The following is a 19,785-nucleotide window of genomic DNA, read 5'->3' as shown; positions in this document are numbered from 1 at the left end:
TTAATTCAGTCTGCCAGATGTTATGCTTTTCTAGTACTGCGGGCTCGAGTTTTCCGGATGGCAGAATAGCTCGGTGAAAGTTTGCTTTCCTCTGAGTTCTGCTTTATGTTGTGGGCTTATGTTCTTCCTTCCATCTGCAACTTGGATGCTGCAAGTTCCCGAAGTATATTTTTCAAGGCCACGAGCCTGAGAAGTTCATTTTATTGGTTGAGTGTGAGGTTGACTACTCTCTCTCATGTGGACCTTTCTGTGTCTCTAAGTGCTATGTTGGCACCTTGCGGTGTTATAAATTATGAACCTCCAATAAAGAATCAGGTAATTGTACATGCACTTGTTAGGATACAGTTTAAAACAACATTTTTTTTTAACGGCCTCGCCCGTAAGGCAATGCCATCGAGAACAGCGTTTGTCTGTCCGTATGTATGTATGCCCCTCACAAACGCCCACCAATCAGAGCTGAATATCTGGTCACATGACAGGGGGACAGCATTTAGTAACCATTACAGTTGCATATTTTACTAAAAGGAAATATAATAACCTTCGATGGTGGAACCTTTTTGGGTCCCAGCAGGTGTTGTACGGTAGGTAGGAGGTTTCAGAAATTCCTCAATACAATTATGATTTTGAAATGCGAATCCGGAAGTGAACAGATGACGACGGTTCACTGGTTTGATAATATCTCAATACAATCCTGATTTAACATTGTATTTTGATATATTAAAACCGTAGTATTAATTTGTGATTCGAATGATGAATGATGATGTTTGGAATGAAAATATAGAAAGATCGAGTTTAAAGAAGAATGAGGAAATTACGTAAGGGTTTCCATCCATGACATTCGCGGATTCCCCATTTGCAGTTTCTCCATTGACTAGATTTAGCAACATTCAGGCTGGGTACGTTTTTCATCCAAGTCCTTCACGAGCCTGCTGTCAATGTCTGACATTTGATTGAAGGTGGCAAAGGAATTTCTAGTTTATTGAAAAAAAATGTATACTTAAATTTGGGGGGGGGGGGGGGGGGGAGGGGCTTTTGGGTTTTCGTGGTCTTTTGGGTACTTGGGGTATTTTGGGTGTTCGGGGTCTTAAAGGGTGTTTGTGGTATTTCGGATACTTGGGGTATTTTGATTCCTTGGGGTCTTTTTGGTCTTCAGGGTATTTTGGTTCCTCTTGGTCTGTTCAGTCTTTAGGATTTTTAAGGGTCTTTTTTTTTTTTTTTTGATTCTTTGGGGTCGTTTGTGTCTTCGGGGTCTTTTGGGTGTTTGGTGTCTTTCAGGGTATTTGTGGTATTTTGGGTTCGGGGTCTTTTGGTATTTTGCGTATTTAAGGGTATTTTGTGTCTTTGGGGTCTTTAAGGGTCTTCGGGATCGTAATTCATTTTATGTATTTGTAGATGTTATTGCAGTCATTGCAATTATTTTTTTTTCCATTATCTTGATTTTCATTTTACATGGTTTAATAATTGACAATTTAGCTTCTGGCTGCGATGATTTGATAATTCAAGCATGAATTGAATTGAGGATTGTGGGGCGGCGGGAAAATGGATAGAACCGTTACAGAAGCGATACATATATTACCTCCCCCACCTCCCATCCTCCAAATCAATTAAAACAAGTATTAAACAAAGGCCAGGATCATGGGAAAGAGGGGGCAGGGGAGGCGTGGGCACAACCATTAGCCACAAGTGATCCATATCACTCCCACTTCCTTCCCATCCCCAAAATCAACTCCAACAAGTACTAAAATAATTTAATAAACACAGATGGATTTAATGGGTGAGGTCCAATTGTACCAAGCTTATGCCCTGCCTTGACCACAATACTACTGCACTCCTCTACGTCCTCAGCCACCAACCACCCCCACCTTACTCATATCCCTCTTCACACAATCCTCCCATCTCAACCAGGGTCTACCTCTTCCTCCTACTTTGTTCCCTCAACCTATCCGCTTTCATTGTTATTATCTGTTCCCCCATCCACCCCAAATGTCCAGCCCATCTCAGTCGGCATTTCCCCAATCTCTCCGTCAAGCTCATCTGCACACCATTCACCTCCCTCAATTCATCCATCCTCCTTCGATCCACCCTCTTCACTCCCGCAATCCTCCTCTTCCCAAACAAAATAACAAAATATGTGAAACATTAAGCATTTTATTATTTAAAAAAACGTTAATCGCATCAACATGAAGCATGTTACATCGCGGTGCAGAATAAGAACCCCGTCTTTTTTGGTTCCGGTTGCATCGAGGATGCCTCTCGGGGATGCCTATCGGGGATTCCTATCGGGGATGCCAGCGACGTCACCTGCAACCTCTGCCAGGCCACTCTGCCGGTAACAAAATGCATTAAGGAAGACTGTACGGTCCTGACTCCACTAAGGCAAGAGCACAGCATAATAGATGTCAGGGATCTGTGGGTCGCTCCTGGAAGATGATCGGCTATCTCCATGCCGTGGGCCTGTTCAAGCAGAACTGACTGAGGTTACCAAACAAAAGCCTTCTTATTGATAGTGTTACTTATTTGATGATATTTTATTCAATTGCTCTTATTACCCTCGCCTGAGGAAAGGGTATTGCATTTGAGTCCGTTTGTCTGTTTGTTTGTCCGCACAGAATAAATACGATTTTCTCTGCAACTGTTGGTCCGATTGACAGGAAATTTTCACCATAGGTGCAACTCCACCTGTATAATTTTTTTAATGATAATTATGACGTCATAGGTCACGTGGTTCGGCCGCCATCTTGGAAAACCGAAAAAAATTGCACCTCTATATCTCCAAAAGTGCTGAATATAAAAAATTGAGACATGGCTCATTGTAAAGAACTTTCCATGTGGAATAAAATATATTAATGATGATGTCATAGATGCCTCCATTATGACGTCATAATTCGACAAGTTCAAAACTTCATCTGATCAAGATGAAATTTCTTCAGCATAATCTAGGGATAAATTGGTGGAGAAAAAAATAATAATGATGACGTCATCGCTCACGTGGTTCGGCCGCCATATTTGTTTTAACACAAAAGTCTTAAAAACCACTGAAAGCACATCCTGGCGAGGGTCTGCAATCTCTGATTGCTCTTTCTTGTTTTTCTGTTAAATGTCGTATTTTTAAATTTATTCATGATTTTTGAACGTAAATTTTGGGATTGCAAACGTCTTTTGGTTCTGCTACATTTTGGTGTTTTGAACATCGTGAATAGCGAGCAGTTTATAACATGTAAATCAATGAGATACGTTCTGGTATAGTATTGCGGTGTCATTCCTACATTGTTTGTTTCTTTCTTTTTGAGATTTCATCCCTCTATGTTTTTTATTTAATTTATTTTAAACGTTTTTTTTCTTCTTGTATAGATTCACATATCTGTGTATTATTTATTAGATCAAAAGCCATTATGTCATTGTCCTTTTAGTTAATAACCTTTGTGGAAGTTTTATACTTTTGATCGTCCTTCAGACTCACTGACAGCTGTTTTTGCATTGTGAGAGAAGCAATGGTTTGACATTAATTATGACAGATGCATTTGGTTACCTCTCATGCTTACTTGATGTTCCGCTCCAGTCCAAGCGTGTTTCAGGGCAACACATCAATGACATTTTGTTACTGAATTGATTATTTACAAAGCTGTGCTTTGTTTGAGTGAGAAAACAAACAGTTTCTTCATTGAAGGGAACCTGTTTGTTAAACACTTTATCGCAATGCGACTGTCTTTATCAATGGTGACATTTATTGGCATGTATGTTATCTTCCTATGTCACTCTGCGAAGCTGTTCAACATAACAGATTAAGGCCTCACACAAACGTCCAAATGGTTTATGCAAGCCAAGCACTTCACCTGTAACTGGATGAGACTGAACAATGACTTACACCCATTGTAACATACAAATCATTTTGACATCCTTCATTTTCTCAGTATCATTGTCATTTCTTCATACTGTCAGGAATGAGATTTTGAAATTATTTAAAACTTGCTTTGGTTATGAGCAACAGGTGCGGCACCTGAGCCATTCAAATTGAATTATCTCATCACAGGTGACAAATGCCAGATGTCAAAAACATTATTTCCACTATAACACAATGATGAATGAAAGTTTTAACATTGATTGGTAAAATCTCAAACTCATGCACAGAATATCATGACATTCAAGGCTATTGTAAGTAGTTTGAAAGTTTACTTCATTATTTTGACTTGTCACCATTGGTGATGAAGAGATTGCAAAAACACGATTTTATGAATTTCCAAACGTTTGTTTCCAAACAACATAAATCATGTTTCTTTTCTAAATATCATTTTCCCAATTTCATAATTTGTGAAATTCTGTTCCTTCTTCTCTATATTCCATAGGTACACCTTTCTGCTTTCCCCCTTACTACTGTCTCTTCTTCTTGTCATTCCCTTTTTGTCCCACACTCTACTGACAAGGTCGTAGATGTGGAACATTAAAATGAGCTCCGTCCAACCGCCTAACCAACCGATCATCCGTCCATATACTTTTGTGCATGCGATATTTCAAAAGCCGTTGAACATTTTGCTTTCATATGGCAGACATGTATTCCTCATGATATTATCTCAACCTAATTAGATCACATATGTGATTGGCTAAATTATATATATATATATATATATATATATATATATATATATATATATATATATATATATATATACAGTCACGTGAAAAAGTAAGTACACCCCATGTAAAGTTTTGACTTTTTCAACATATTTCAACATACAGCTATTTGATCTTCATTTCAACAATATTGATAGATAAAGGTAATATAATATAACAAATATCATGAAACATTTACATTTTGTCGTCCATTGTATAATTTAAATAAACATAAATGCAAATTTCGCATGTGGAAAAAGTAAGTACACCCCTACATTTATCACTACTTCAAATACCTAAAATTAGAATCAGGTGCACCAGCTCAGGTGCAAATGATTAGAACATCGTTAGAGAGGATCTTGGAGGAACCTGTCTCATTTAAACCTCAGACATTTAGTTAGCTTTGCTCTTTGTTGTTGAAGTGTGCGGCGTCACCATGCCTAGATCAAAAGAGCTCTCTGAGGCCTTCAGAAAGAAGGTTATAGATGCCTACGAGTCTGGGAAGGGATTTAAACAGTTCTCCAAACAATTTGAAATCAATCATTCGACTATCCGGAAGATCAACTACAAGTGGAGAAGATTCCAAACAACTGCCAACTTGTTAAAGCCAGGCCGCCCCAGCAAGTTCAGCCCGAGAGCAGACCGCAAGATGCTGAAAGAAGTCTCTAAGAACCCCAGAATGTCATCACGGGACCTACAGGTAGCTCTTGCCACTTTTGATGTCAAAGTGCACGAGTCTACCATTAGAAAGAGGCTGCACAAATTTGATCTACATGGGAGTTGTGCCAGGAGGAAACCTTTGCTGTCCAGAAAGAACATCAGGGGAAGACTAAAGTTTGCCAATGAACACTGAGGCAAAGACCAGCACTTCTGGAACAATGTGCTCTGGACAGATGAGTCAAAGGTAGAGCTATTTGGCCACAGTACCAGAAGACATGTTTGGTGAAAACCAAAGACAGCATTTGACCACAAGAACCTGATACCAACTGTATCAGTTGGTTGATACCAACTGATACCTGATACCAACTGATACCAACTCCATGGTGGTGGAAATATTATGGTTTGGGGCAGCTTTGCTGCATCAGGGCCCGGGCAGCTCACCATGATAAAATCCACTATGAATTCTTCATTGTACCAGAGGGTGCTTAAGGATAATGTGAGGCCATCTGTCGGAAAGTTGAAGCTCAACCGAAGGTAGACCTTGCAACATGACAATGACCCTAAACATACCAGTAAATCCACCAAGGAATGGCTGAAAATAAAGAAATGGAGGGTTCTGGAACAAGTCAAAGCCCGGATCTAAATCCCATCGTGATGTTGTGGGGGGATTTGAAACGAGCTGTGCATGCAAGAAACCCCTCAAACATCGCACAGCTGAAAGAATTGTGCATGGAGGAGTGGGAAAAAATTTCTCCCAGTTGATGTCAGAGACTGGTAGACAGTTATAAGAAACGCCTACTTGAGGTTGTTTCTGCCAAAAGCGGCAATACCACCTATTAGAGCCAATGGTATACTTACTTTTTCCACGGAAGGAAATGGCATCTCTGTTAATTTTTTGTTGAATAAATTATTGCAAAGTCAACTTTTCATTGTTTTTTGTTGAATTAGATCACCTTTATCGATAGATACTGTTTAAATGAAGATCAAATATTGATATGTCCACATATGTTAAAAATATTTTTAAAAACATTTCATGGGGTGTACTTACTTTTTCCACATGCAAAATTTGCATTTATGTTTATTTAAATTATACAATGGACTACAAAATGTAAATGTTTCATGATATTTGTTATATTATATCACCTTTATCTATCAATATTGTTGAAATGAAGATCAAATAGCTGTATGTTGAAATATGTTGAAAAAGTCAAAACTTTACATGGGGTGGACTTACTTTTTCACGTGACTGTATATGTAAATATATATATAATTTAAGAAACAAGAAGTAAATTCCTGCGTGGGGCTCGTGTGAAAATATTCTGACTCAACCCGGGACTCGAACCCATGAACCTCATCACTTATGCGGTGACAGCCCACTGAGCTATTGAGTCTCTGGCATATCCTCAGAGATTTCTCTGTTTGACACACACACACACACACACACACACACACACACACACACACACACACACACACACACACACACACACACACACACACACACACACACACACACACACACACACACACACACACACACACACACTCGACTAACACACCAATAAACTTTCTGAGTTGGACTATTTTTGTGGCATGCTATTTAATCTTGGTCTTCTATTGCGATTTGCTTCCTTTTGATAAGGTGGTGTACAAGAACAACGACGTGCGGCTGGAGTTGTCAAGACTAGCACGCGTTGGGGGCGCAAAGATGAAGGTGCATGGGAATGTGGCTTTTCGCTGTGAGGAGGTGGCGACTCTCGACCCAATCTCGTTTGATTCTCCATCATCATTCATCGCTTTGCCACGTTGGAATGCCAAGAAGATTGGCTCACTTGCCCTGGACTTCTGCAGCACAGAACCTGATGGGCTCCTGCTATTTACGCATGGCAGGCCACGAGGCGGCCTGCGCGACGGGTAGGTTGGCAATAATGAAAAGAAAATGGATCTCACTAGCAACCTAAGTTAGACATTATCACTTATTTCAGCACAGGAATTAAATTTTTGTTTTTAATGTCACTCTAATACCTACATATATCATGGTGTTAACCCATTGTCAAAACAAAAGAGGACCTCATCCTCTAATTCCATCCATGGTTCCTTTTTTGGTTTTAAGGAACAATTCCATTTAGGAATTAGATCCTGAGTCTTCAAAACCAGTCTCGTGACATGCTTACCCTTTCATATTGCATGAAAATAATTATTGCACCTTAAGGAAATAAATAAATAGATATTTCTCCTCTTTGAAAACGAGCCAAATCCAAGAGGCTACAGATTTTATTTCATTCATATTAATTTCTAAGTAATTTTAAAGTGCAGGCCTCATTGTCAAGCCTCCCCCGACTGTATAGGGGGAGGCTTATTGATGTTGTGGGGTTTTCCACAATTGGCGCCCCCAATTTCTAATGGTAACACAAAGATTCTTCGACCTCAGGCGTACTAAACCACCATTTAGAATAAAAAAAATTAATTATTATTGCACTCTCAACACGACAAATTTATAGATTGTATCAATTTCCGAGCTGTATATCGGAGCCAGCGAGAAATTTTGGAATTAAATGATGCATAAATAATGACAATCCAAATTATGCAGGGTTGACCTAATTTTTTGACCTTGACCTATATTTATGTCATTATCTAATTGTAGACATTTGAACATTTTTCACCATCACACAACTAAAGTTTGTCTGATCGGAATTAAATTTTCCTCATTATATAGCCGAGAGCAAGCCGCATTTAAACTTAATTTATATCATACCCCTGAAGGTTAAAGGTCAAGGATGAAACCTCTTGGAGAATGAAACCACCATTCATGTTTTCCTTCCTCTTTTTCTGCCAATGATCAAGGACTTTCAGAATGAAAATTGACATCAATAATGGGAATATAAAGTTTGTGGGGTTGACATAATTGTTTTGACCTTGACCTAAATTTTAGGTTATAGCCCAATTATCGACATCTTAACATTTTCATCATAACTCAGAAGTTACTCTCATCCACGCCTTCATCACCTCCCGTCTGGACTACTGCAATAGCCTCCTCTATGGTTCACCCTCAACAATCACCAATAAACTCCAATACATTCAGAACTCCGCTGCCCGTCTACTCACCCAGTCCCGGACCCGTGACCACATCACCCCCGTCCTTTACAAGCTTCACTGGCTCCCCATCTCCCAGAGAATCCAGTACAAAATCCTCCTCTTGACCTACAAAGCCTTCCATAACCTGGCCCCATCCTACCTGGCTGACCTCCTCTCCAGACACACTCCCACCCGCAATCTCCGCTCTGCTGGTACCAACCTCCTGACCCCCCCCCCCCCCCCCCCATCCGGACCAAATTCAGATCCTGGGGGGACAGGGCCTTCTCCATCGCTGCTCCCACCCTCTGGAACTCACTACCTCACACCATCAGAGACTCCTCCTCACTCACCACATTCAAAACATCACTCAAGACCCATCTGTTCAGCACTGCATTCAACATTCAACCCACAGCATCTAACCCCTGACTATCACTTGTCCTTCTCCCTCCTTTTGCTTTAAATATTTCTCTATTGATTCTTGTCTTTTTGCAATTGTTGTTTTCATGTTTTGTTATGCATTATGTTTTGCACTCTGTCAAAGCGCCTTTGGGCTTCATGAAAAGCGCTATACAAAATAAATGAATTATTATTATTATTATAACTCGTCTAAATTTTGTCCAATCAGAACAAAATTGCCAGATATTTGCCAGAACAAAATTGCCAGAACAAAATTGCCCAGATAAAGGCGCATTTATGCTCTATTTTCATCATAGCCCTCCGAGTTAAAGGTCAAGGTCAAATGACAATCTAAAAAAAAAACGTGTTTTTGTCATCACTCAATTTTGCCAATGCAGAATCTTAAAGACCGATTGGCCTTCCAAGATGTTCTTGCAACACAATAACGTGCCTGCCTTGATGTTGTGTACCTGATATTTGATTTGTATGCTTGACCTACCTTTTTTCATTGTGACCTAATTAACAAAAACATCTTTTTGATCATAACATGAATAACTTTCCTCCGATTTTCATGATTTTGAGTTTTTTCGATACATTATAATGTAACATTATTATGTATCGAAAAAACTCAAAATCATGAAAATCGGAGGAAAGTTATTATTGATGCGGACATATTTTGTTTATTTACACTTTATTCATAAATGTTGAAGGTCAAGGTCATATGAAAGTCTAAAACAAATATGGCCATCATTAGATCATGGGCCAAGGGTTTGTCATGGGCAATCGTCAGGTCAGGAGATGCTTGCTCTTGGCGATCGCTTAGTGATCACAGATACTGTATATAGTTTTTTCGCATTTTTACCATTAGCATAGGTTTACCACTACCATTAGTGAAGTTTAAATCGCATTTTTACAAGTTTGGCTAATCTGTGCAAGACAGTTTTAAATGGATGCATTACTTGTCGACTGCCAAGTTGATTATGTAAAATTGTTAAGCTGGTCTGGTAATCGTCGGTTGCGTCATCCTTTGTTTAAGATGGGTATTTAAGATGGGCCGACAGTGTATGAGTTTAGAGACAGTCTGGGTCATTGAAAAGATGGTTCAACTTATGACTGAACAGCGGACCTTCGTGGTTGCAACCTTTCACCAAACTGGAAGTTTGCAGCGAACTCGTCATGCGTTCAGGGAACGTTTCCCAGAACGGGAGCCTCCAGTAGCCAAAACCATCTGGGCGAATGTTAGAAAATACCAAGAGCATGGCACTAGCCTCAACCGCAACAAGGAGAATTCTGGTCAGAGGCGCACTGGGTGATCGGAAATGAACATTGCAGCAGTAAGGCAGCAAGTTTTGGAGCATCCTAGGGATACAAACGCAAGACAAAATGGGACGGGATTGCCTTCGGCAACATTCAACTGAATCACAAGACTGGACCTCCACCAACATCCATATCGGATTCACATCCGGGATCAACTTACGCCAGGGGATTTTGCCAGGAGGCTGGTGCTTGCCAGATGGTTGATAGCACGTTGCAAAGCAGATGTCAATTTCCTGCAGTATCTCATTATTGGCGACGAAGCTGCTTTCGCCATGGACGGCAAGGTCCATACCCATAATGTTCTTGCACCGACAGGACAACCCCCGGAATTTAATTTTGACACCAACATGAATCGACAAAAGTGGACTATTTGTTTGGGACTTTGTGGAAGTGGTCAGATGATCGGGCCATTTTTCTTTCAAAGGAATGTCAATGGTAACAGGTATCTACAGATGATCAATGATGAAGTTTTACCACAGCTGGAGGAGAATTTTGAGCGACAGGTTCGTGGTGTCTTCAGATATCTCTGGTGGGCCCAAGACAGCGCCCCAGCACATCGTCTTATCGCTGTCCGAGATCGACTGAGGGATCTCTTTGGAGAACGAGTCATCGCCCTCAACCATGCATTGGAATGGCTGCCAAGATCACCTGACCTCACACCATGTGATTATTTCCTTTGGGGACATTTAAAGAACAAGGTGTTCGTAACTCCTCTCCGTGATCTTGACGAATTGCAGGGCTGTATTCGACATGAAGTGGATGCTTTGCGCAATGACCCGACTATGGTGAGACGAGCAGTTCAGGGCATGCTCCGCCGCTGTGAGCTTTGTGTTGAAAGGGGAGGTGGACATGTTGAAGGTGTGGGTGAATAAAGGCCAATCATTCTTGAGAAAAGTTCACATCTGACGTTCATTTTGCACCAATTATCCTGACTTGCATCGATTAGCCAAACTTGTAAAAATGCGATTAGAACTTGTCATTTTCAATGAACATGTACTCGGTCATGTGTGACACAAATGATGCATGGAAGGTATCAATGTAAAGCTGAGGATCTCCTCTTCATTAGTAAACCACGTGTAAATTGTCAAAATAAATAACCTTTTCATGTTAACCCCTTGAATTCGGATTACCTTTTTTGATATGCACTGTGTATATACAGACTTGGCATTTAATATGGAATATTTTCTTTGTGGGGGTGAACTTACTTTTCAAGATGACTTAGAACCAAAAGTTCATTGGAATTATGTTGAAATTATTCTAGATTTTGTTAATGTGACCTTTAAAAGAAACAAAAACCACATTTGACATTCCGAAGCAAATAAATTGATCCTTGAAAGTGATGTAAACTGATATCGAACTCAATTCACGGACAGTACTGTGTTAAACTTCTTTGCGTTTTCCAGAAGTATCTCTCTATTTGGCACATTAGGCCAAAATTTTTTTTAACAAAAACAAAAGTTAAATTACGACTGGGATTACGGACAGTAAAATTACAGTTCAGTACTTCATGTAACCCCCAGGAGCATTCAGGAGAGCACGTACACGTTGAGGCATGCTGTTCACGAGATTTGCCAAGGTTTGGACAGGAATAGCTTGCCATGCAGTGACAATAGTCTGCTGTAATTCACGCACAGAGGCAGGCTGCTGGTCCAAGTTGTCGATTTGATGCGTTAATTCTGCCCACAAGTTCTCTATCGGATTCATATCTGGGGACATGGCAGGCCACTCCATATGCTCTACACCACGGTCAGCAAGAAAGTGTTGGATCATGCGAGCACGATGAGGCCGTGCATTGTCATCTTGGAAGACAAAGTTTCCTCGAAAGGCTGCACGAACAAATGGAAGCAATGTTTCTTCCAGAATGGCCCTGTGCTTGAACTGGTTCAGCTTTCCATTCAGAACAAGCAGGTCAGTTTTGCCCCCTGCATGAAAAGCAGCCCAAACGGTCACCCCACCACCTCCAGCTTGGACTCTTGGCACTAGACAATCTTCGTTGTGGGATTCATGCACTTGTCTGCGCACTCGGACGCGGCCATATTGACGATAGACCAGAAATCTAGACTTGTCACTGAAGATCACGTGATTCCAGTGTCCTGGCTGCCATTGACGGTGCTCTCTGGCCCACTGCAATCGGCGCTGGCGGTGTTGTCTGGACAGACGTGGCTTTCTCAGGGGACGCCTGGCACGATAGCCTGCTTGAACCAGTCGTTGGTTGACTAGCCTTCTGGATACAGGCACATTTGTCAGTTGCTGCCACTCAGCCCTAAGCCGATTAGCTGACTTGGTACGGCCATTGCGGACTAACCGGTGCAGCTGGCGATCATCCCTCCTTGTGGTTCTGCGGGGACGTCCTGACCTCGGTATTGGAGTAGGGACACCCCTCTGAGCATTTCGTTTCAGGATCTTTGACACCTGACCTTGAGTGATGCCATACTGCCGAGCAATAGCACGCTGTTTCATGCCGGAATTTCGTAAAGCCACCACTAAATGACAAACAGCATTGTCGAGTTGACGGACCATCTCCAGGGGAAGCGGCAATAACTTTTGTAGATGTGCAGCAGTTGTTTTCCACTAATACAGAACGCAACAACCCTTATATACCCGATTGTGAAGCCAATCATCAAATGTACCTGTCCGTACATTTTGTCACGCCACCTGTGATATAATCCTGTTATTGACTTCTTGCTGTGACAGACAATCAGTGACATGGTTCTTTTAACAAAGAAATCACCGAAGCATAAAAGAAACTCACCAGATTTATATACCAAGTTCAGAAAGTAAACCCGTCAAGAAAAAAAAAAATTCCATATTAAATGCCAGGTCTGTATATATCTATCTATATATATATATATATATATATATATATATATATATATACAGACTTGGCATTTAATATGGAATATTTTTTTTGTGGGGGTGAACTTACTTTTCAAGATGTCTTAGAGCCAAAAGTTCATTGGAATTATGTTGAAATTATTCTAGATTTTGTTAATGTGACCTTTAAAAGAAACAAAAACCAAATTTGATATTTCGAAGCAAATAAATTGATCCTTGAAAGTGATGTAAACTGATATCGAACTAAATTAATGGACAGTACTGTGTTAAACTTCTGTACGTTTTCCAGAAGTATCTCTTTATTTTGCACATTAGCCAAAAAAAATTTCAAAAAAAACAAAAGCTAAATTATGACTGGGATTACGGACAGTATAATTACAGTTCAGTACTTCGTGTAACCCCCACGAGCATTCAGGAGAGCATGTATACGTCGAGGCATGCTGTTCACGAGATTTGCCAAGGTTTGGACAGGAATCGCTTGCCATGCAGTGACAATAGTCTGCTGCAATTCACGCACAGAGGTCGGCTGCTGGTCCAAGTTGTCGATTTGACCCGTTAATTCTGCCCACAAGTTCTCTATCGGATTCATATCCAGGGACATGGCAGGCCACTCCATATGCTTTACACCACGGTCAGCAAGAAAGTGTTGGATCATGCGAGCACGATGAGGCCGTGCATTGTCATCTTGGAAGACAAAGTTTCCTCGAAAGGCTGCACGAGCAAATGGAAGCAATGTTTCTTCCAGAATGACCCTGTACTTGAACTGGTTCAGGTTTCCATTCAGAACAACCAGGTCAGTTTTGCCCCCTGCATGAAAAGCAGCCCAAACGGTCACTCCACCACCTCCAGCTTGGACTCTTGGCGCTATACAATCTTTGTTGTGGGCTTCCTGCACTTGTCTGCGCACTCGGACGCAGCCATCTTGACGATAGACCAGAAATCTAGACTCGTCACTGAAGGTCACGTGGATCCAGTGTCCTGGCTGCCATTGACGGTGCTCTCTGGCCCACTGCAATCGGCGCTGGCTGTGTTGTCTGGTCAGGCGTGGCTTTCTCAGGGGATGCCTGGCACGATAGCCTGCTTGAACCAGTCGTTGGTTGACTAGCCTCCTGGATACAGGCACATTTGTCAGTTGCTGCCACTCAGCCCTAAGCCGATTAGCTGACTTGGTACGGCCATTGCGGACTAACCGGTGCAGCTGGCGATCATCCCTCCTTGTGGTTCTGTGGGGACGTCCTGGCCTCGGTATTGGAGTAGGGACACCCCTCTGAGCATTTCGTTTCAGGATCTTTGACACCTGACCTTGAGTGATGCCATACTGCTGAGCAATAGCATGCTGTTTCATGCCAGAATTTCGTAAAGCCACCACTCCATGACAAACAGCATTGTCAAGTTGACGGACCATCTCCAGAGGAAGCGGCAATAACTTTTGTAGACGTGCAGCAGTTGTTTTCCACTAATACAGAACGCAACAGCCCTTATATACCCGATTGTGAAGCCAATCGTCAAATGTACCTGTCCGTACATTTTGTCATGCCACCTGTGATATAATCCTGTTATTGACTTCTTGCTGCGAAAGACAATCAGTGACATGGTTCTTTCAACAAAGACATCACCGAAGGGTAAAAGAAACTCACCAGATTGATATACTGAGTTCAGAAAGTAAACCCAAGTCAAGGAAAAAAAATATTCCATATTAAATGCCAAGTCTGTATGTATATATATATATATATATATATATATATATATATATATATATATATATATATATATATATATATATATATATATATATATATACATACATACATACATACATACATACATATATACATATATATATATATATATATATATTATATATATATATACAGTATATATATATATACTGTATACAGTGTATATATATATATATATATATATATATATATATATATATATATATATATATATATATAGATATATATATATATATATATATATATATATATTGTTACGAACGCGGCTAGGATGTTGTTTGCCGAGTGGATGGCCGCCGCGCCCGAACAGTTACCCCGACTAACCCGATTCCTGAACGTTGGCCAAAATCGCGCCACAGATATTCAATAGGGAAAAGACAAAGGTGACACGGATGTGAAGAAGAAGAAGAAGACAAAAAGGTTTTGCAATACGAATATAATTTATTACTATGTACAGGACCAAAGAAACCAAGGAAGAAGGAAAGATAAGAAAATAAAGCAGAAAGAGGGACGGACCAGAAAGACAGTGAAAATACTAGCTTAACTAAACAGGCTTAACTTATTACCCAGGACAGAACAAACAAAACAAACTCACGTACGCAAAAGGATGGAAGGGCAGGAATCGTTTGGAGGGATGAGCAGGTGGAATCACAGGGCACAGCGAGCAGGTCCACTCCGGGCGGGAAGCGAGGAGCCGGCAGCTCCTTGTATTCGGCTTTACACCGCACACCGGCAGGGTCACTCGCTGCCCCGTCAGGGCTTCGCGCGGCTGGTTAAAACGGGGCTGGTTGAAGCGGCTCTTTGTCAAAGGCTTTTCGTATCTCTCACACAACAACCACCCAAAGGCTTTCCGTATCTCTCACGCAACTCCGGTGCAACTCTCAACTCTCTCCCGGTGGACTGCCAACCCTCTTACGCACCTGGACTCATCTGCCGTATCTCTGGTGTATCTTCTCCCAGCGATCGTCGCACCCTTCTCTCATACCTCCAGCGCGGGTCTGTCACGCCCTCGTCGGTTTCGGTACCGCCCTCCCCCCCCCCCCCCCGTGCTCTGTTTCGTGACCTTTTATGGCAATCCCACGGGCTTGTCTCCTTATTTGGGCATGGCGCCGACGGCACGCCCCTCGTGGCGAGCCACGGGGTTGTTTCCTTATTTGGGCATGGGGCTGAACAGCCCCGCCCTTCGTGGCGCGCCCTGGGCTTGCCTCTCCCTGGCGACCCCGCCCCTCCTGTTCAAACAGAGCACGGAGCACATATTCACTATAGCAGCGAAATGAGAGGGCGCGCACCCCACGCTTGTGAACTGCTTTACACAGAGATGGAGAGTTTGGCTGGGAAATGGAATTATTGAAGGGGAGCTATTCTTAATTGATTCGGTGCAATGGAGTATTAATTAATGGAAGACAAAGCCTTAGCCTAATACACAGAATAAGGATATAACTACTGAACAGGGATATATGGTGTCCTTCGTGTATGTTTTATGGAATTAATTACGGGAACGCCCTTTGACCTTTATACACAGACTGGAGGCAGGAGGGTTCAGAATAAAGCAAGAAAAAAAAAAAAAAACAATCCTCATATCCACAACAATATATATATATATATATGTAGAGAGAGAGAGAGAGAGAGAGAGAGAGACAGTGTTGGGAAAAAATATGGAAACAGGAAAAGCTGGGTGTAAAATACAAATAACATGTGAAAGAATGACAGGTCATGTATAAAAATGAAATGCTACATAGTACAGTCAATGTGCTCGTTCAGTGCACTGTGATTGATTGTTATGCAAATAAACAGAAATTGCCACCACACATGGAGAAGGACAAAGAAAAGCATAGTTTGTGATATCATAATTGTAGTGTGGTGAATAATATGGCTGCTGTGATGTCATTAGCTCGTGAAGGCTTCGCCATGTGGAAGATTTCAGCCTGACTTCGTTTCGGCAAGAGTATTCACGACTCCAAGGAGGATACTCCAAACTGCACTGTTGACAATAGAAGCGGTGGAGAAGGAAAAGCCAAACTCTCTGAAAGTGATGTTTTGCATCCTAGTGCATGTTCTCTATGTGTTGCTCAAGGCGCCAGTAGAGATATTGTGAAAGACCGAGCTGATAGTACAGGTGCAAACATTTCAAAATGGGAAGATACACATTCGTGGAAAGTGGTGTCAATGGATGTGTAGCTGCTTGACAAACCCTCCCTGAGGAGATGCAAACAAACGAAAAGGCTGAATTGGGCAACACAGGAATGAAAGAGGGCAATGACCAAACCTGAAGGTGATGCTCTTATCAGATGAGTCCAAGTTTGAACTGTTTGGCAATCACCAACAGCAGTTTGTTCAAAGGAATGATAGAGAGTGAAATATTATTCAGTGTGAGCAGGGACGCATGGCGGTGCATCAATGCAAGTGTCAGACTGCTTCTCAGCCAAGGGAGTAGGAGATTTACATACAATTGTAGATACAATGACGACCACCAGGTACAGCCAGATTCTGATACATTGTGCCATTCCCTCAAGAAGACATCTCATTGGGTGGGGATTCATCTTCTAACATTATATGGACATCTGGCATGCAGAAAATATGATGAAAAAAAATACGAGGCTGACAGAACACTTAGAAAGATGACTCGGCCTATACAAAGCCCTGATATAAACATCATAAAGGCAACATGGGGAAATGGGGTTATATGGATAGTGACAAGTGAAACGTCAATGAATCACGTTGGATGGATTTTGTGAAGGAACAGTGGGTATTTGGAAGTGGTACATTGATAAACTCACCATCAGAACATGAAAACGTGTCATGGTCTATATTTGTAGCAACAACGAAATATGAATGCAGTGTACAATGCATTCACTGGCTTGTTTTTGTATATTTTCTGTAAGAATGCATTGTGTATGTATTGTATACATCAATATGTTGTATTGATTCATTATTTGTACACATCCTATGTGTTTCTGCAATTATTATTTGCAAGTATGTATGTATGTATGTACTGTATATAGACAAACATTTTGCACATCCTTTTTGAGAGCATCAGCAATTATATAATGCTTGGGGATATGACCAGGTCAATTGCGCAAAGAGAATCAGCTCTCTCAAGCTATCACATAGCAAAGAACATCCGATGCCTTAGACAAAAGGCAATACTCTATTGTAACTGATTACCGTGGGACTCCGCTATTTGCGGTGGATACGTTCCTGGAAAATGCCGCGAATTGCGAAACCGCGAATAGCGGGGCATTGTTTCAATGGAAAAAGGGGGGGATAGATTCTCGGGTCGTGAAATCCACGAATAGAGAGCACCAATCCACGAATGACGAGGCGAAATCCGCGAATGGCGAGGCAAAATCCGCGAATGGCGAGGCAAAATCCGCGAAGGGCGAGGCAAAATTCGCAAATGGCGAGGCAAAATCCAGAAATGGTGAGTCAAAATTCGCGAATGGGGAGGCAAATCCCAAGAATGTCGACAATAATTCGCGAAGGTTGAAGAAAGTCCCACAAATGGCGAGGCAAATCCCGTGAATGTCGACAATAATCCACGAAAGCCATGAAAACGCAAAGCACACAGCAGTGAATGTAGAAGCTGGTCATGCTCGCAGCTCGTATATGTTTTGTTTTGTGTATGTCCAGCTGCTTTATGCATGGCTGGTGAAAGATGGGTTTCATAAATGTGTCAAGCTAGCAGCTTGCGGAAAAAAATTTCCACCCCTGAAAAACTGCGAATTCATGGAACACAGCCGCGAATAGGAAAAAAAAAAACGTGATTTCGTGGAACACGGCCATGAATAGAAAAAAACCCCACACATTTGTGGGGAACTTTTCCACAAATAGAGAAACGGGTCGCATTTTATCAACCGCGAAAACGTGGAACCCACAAATAGCAGAACCGCGAATAGCGGGGTGCGACTGTGTTTACTTTCATGCTCATTCCTCTGGCATTTTCTTCAATCCTTTTCACATTGATGGTCCATTGTCCAAGCTTTTATTCAGTCATTTGCAAAATTAACTTCGAGAAAACGGCTTTCTTTACAATCCTGGAGGAAGGAAGGCATCCTGAGGAAAACGTTTGCTCAGGTCTTACTGCTAGTGATGGTGTAAGTGACTTGTCGATGACTTATTCCTGGTTGGTTGGCAGTCCAGCAGCATTTTGGTTTCTCTCATGTGATACATTTTCCAATTTTCCATATTTATATCTCTCTTTCATGGACTTGTTTTATTAAGACAAACATGCATCATCTACTATTTACCTCCATTACTGAAGGTGGACCGAGTTTATGTACAGTGTTTACCCATGTTTGTCTGTCTGTTTGTCTCTTTGTCTGTCTGTCTGTCTGTGAGCAGGATATCTCAAAATGTTATGGACGGATTCGGATGAAACTTGGTGGACAGGCTGGGCATGTGACAACGACGAATTGATTAGATTTAGGTGAAAATCCAGATACCACAATTTTTCGTGATTCTTCATGATTGAGAGATGTAGCCAAAAATGATATATGGCAAGATATTTCAAAACATTGTGGACGGGTTCAGACGAAACTAAGTGGATGAGATGGTTAGGTGACAAGAACAGGCCGATTAGATTTTGGTTCAGGTCCAAATCCAGATCCGGCCTATCAGTGGGATACAAACCGTAAACTGTTAAATATGGCAGAGGTATGCGCTCTACCGAGTTCCAATCGAGTTTTTACTAATTTCTTCATTTTTCCCTGCCTGTGGGAGTCTTGTGAACCCGAGCTAGCATTTGTGTTCCTTTAAATCAAAACCTGTTTTACCATATCACACGTCCACCAATAATTGTTTTTACTTTCAGTTTCTCATACTCTCTGCAGTTTGTCTGTGTGAAATATAGATTTTTTTTAATGCTGCAACCCTTATTGATATTATGCTGTACCATTACCATGAAACCATCAAGATGTAATTCAATAGTAACTCTATTAAACAGCAGCACTTGATGTCGTTTTTGCATTTTGATTCTATGAATTTATCATACCTTCTAAAATCTTCTTTAAGCCGCTGTCACACCTTGACGTTTTAGCCAGCGTATGCCGACATATGAAAATTTTGGCTACGTTAAGAGCACGCTGAAGCACGCTGGCATACGTCGTAGTACGCCGAGCTCGTCGACAAATTTCGTGCATGCACAAAATTTGTCGAC

General features: G+C 41.4%; 1 protein-coding gene across 1 annotated transcript in view; it reads left to right on the top strand.

Annotated features, from left to right (window-relative positions):
- LOC137436928 (neurexin-1) overlaps window positions 1-19,785 on the top strand; it is a 1,559,617-nt gene that overhangs the window by 674,879 nt on the left and 864,953 nt on the right. The window contains exon 6 of the mRNA XM_068131164.2: window positions 6,911-7,182. Within this exon, the coding sequence (XP_067987265.2) occupies window positions 6,911-7,182 (272 nt within the window). The remainder of the gene's footprint in view (window positions 1-6,910; window positions 7,183-19,785) is intronic.

The sequence above is a fragment of the Myxine glutinosa genome, chromosome 11 (assembly GCF_964187855.1).
Source record: "Myxine glutinosa chromosome 11, kmMyxGlut1.1, whole genome shotgun sequence".
Lineage (NCBI taxonomy): Eukaryota > Metazoa > Chordata > Myxini > Myxiniformes > Myxinidae > Myxine > Myxine glutinosa.
This window is presented reverse-complemented; position numbering and strand designations above follow the sequence as displayed.